The sequence below is a fragment of the Asparagus officinalis genome, chromosome 10 (genome assembly GCF_001876935.1).
Source record: "Asparagus officinalis chromosome 10, Aspof.V1, whole genome shotgun sequence".
NCBI lineage: Eukaryota > Viridiplantae > Streptophyta > Magnoliopsida > Asparagales > Asparagaceae > Asparagus > Asparagus officinalis.
Genome location: NC_033803.1, coordinates 18089685 through 18091102, shown reverse-complemented (window position 1 = coordinate 18091102; position 1418 = coordinate 18089685). Strand labels below are relative to the sequence as shown.

At 44.2% G+C, this 1418-nt stretch overlaps 1 protein-coding gene across 1 annotated transcript in view; it reads right to left on the bottom strand.

Moving 5' to 3' along the window:
* The window catches only part of LOC109825497, a 1023-nt gene extending 619 nt beyond the window's left edge, over window positions 1-404 (bottom strand). The window contains exon 1 of the mRNA XM_020392352.1: window positions 1-404. This exon is cut by the window's left edge and continues 619 nt beyond it. Coding sequence (XP_020247941.1) covers window positions 1-265 — 265 coding nt within the window. The 5' untranslated portion in view covers window positions 266-404.

The window sequence follows — 1418 nt, the reverse complement described above, 5'->3', positions numbered from 1 at the left end:
CCGCCTCTCCGGCGTCCTGCTCCATTGACCGTGCTCGATAGAGCGCGACGAAAGAGGGAAGATCTGCACGAATCTTGCTGCCGTTGATCTCGAGGGGATTGCCGTTGATCCGAGGTAAGTAGACAAGGGTTAGGGTTTCAGGGAGTTTGGAGGTGGAAGAGGATGTGATTGAGAAGCGAAGGTGGAAAGATCGGATATTTAAGCGATTCTGATCTCTTGAGTACAATACGAAATCGCCGTTCTCCGTGGTCGCGGACCGACACATTTTGTGATTTACTTGAGGTTTAAAGAAGGAGACGTTTGGGTTTTAAAGGGAGGAGAGGAGGCAATAGCTTTGAGATGAAAACAGGCGGCTTGGAGGAAAAACCAAGGGGCGTTTTTTTGGAATTTTTCGCATGCTGTAGCTAGAAATCGGCCGAAGCTGAGCACGCGGTTTCGTAGACGGCTGGAATCTGTTGGCTGTAGAGGTGACCCAGTCCTAGCCCTGTCTAACCGGGCCGGACCGACCCGTAAAACCTGGTCCGGGCCGGATAGAACCGGTGACCAAGACCCAGGACCTGTTAGCTCGGGCTGGGCCTGAGTCCTTGGTCCTGATCGGGCTTGGCACTGGGCCGACTCATTGTTTTTTGGTAAAAAATTACTAAAAATTAGATTATTTTTATTATATTTATATAAGTATGTATTAATATATAATTACAAATTATTATATATCTATATATTATATGTACATATATTATATGTAAATATATTGTGCATGCTTATAAGTTATAACTTGAGAGAGATAATCACATAAATATATATTACTTATTTATAAATATGTATTATATAGTCATATATGTATTTGTTACATACTAGCATTATGCTTATTTAAGTACAGTTATACAATTTAATTATATGATATAATTATATATATACTAGATGTAATATGCTTATATATAATTATACTTATGCACTTACATATGTAGGCATTGAAAATTGCCTATAGGTCTCCACGAACGGTTCAGTGTTAAAGAGCGATGATGAACGTCACTATCCGATCCACAGGGGTCCAATTGACGTCGACGAACGACTGAAGTGAATCGACGAGCTACGTGAGCGGATAGGATTTCGGAACAACGAAGACCCGGACCAATCGGGAACCCGGCGGAGTTCACAAAAAGGACAACGCCCTTCGTGCCTCGACCACTCTACAGATAATCCAATCACCAGAGCGGATCGAACTCTTCGTCAAGCATCCAACGCACCCGGAATCACTCAAATCCGAGTTCGGACGAAGGATTTACAGGGAAAACAACCGAATCACCTCAAACGGAGTCTCGGGAGGTCGAAACCCCCCGGGGGTGTCTAGGAAAAGCCTAGACACCCCAGGGGTGTCTCGGCCAAGCCGAGGTCCCCTACATGCCCTCATATGCCTATAA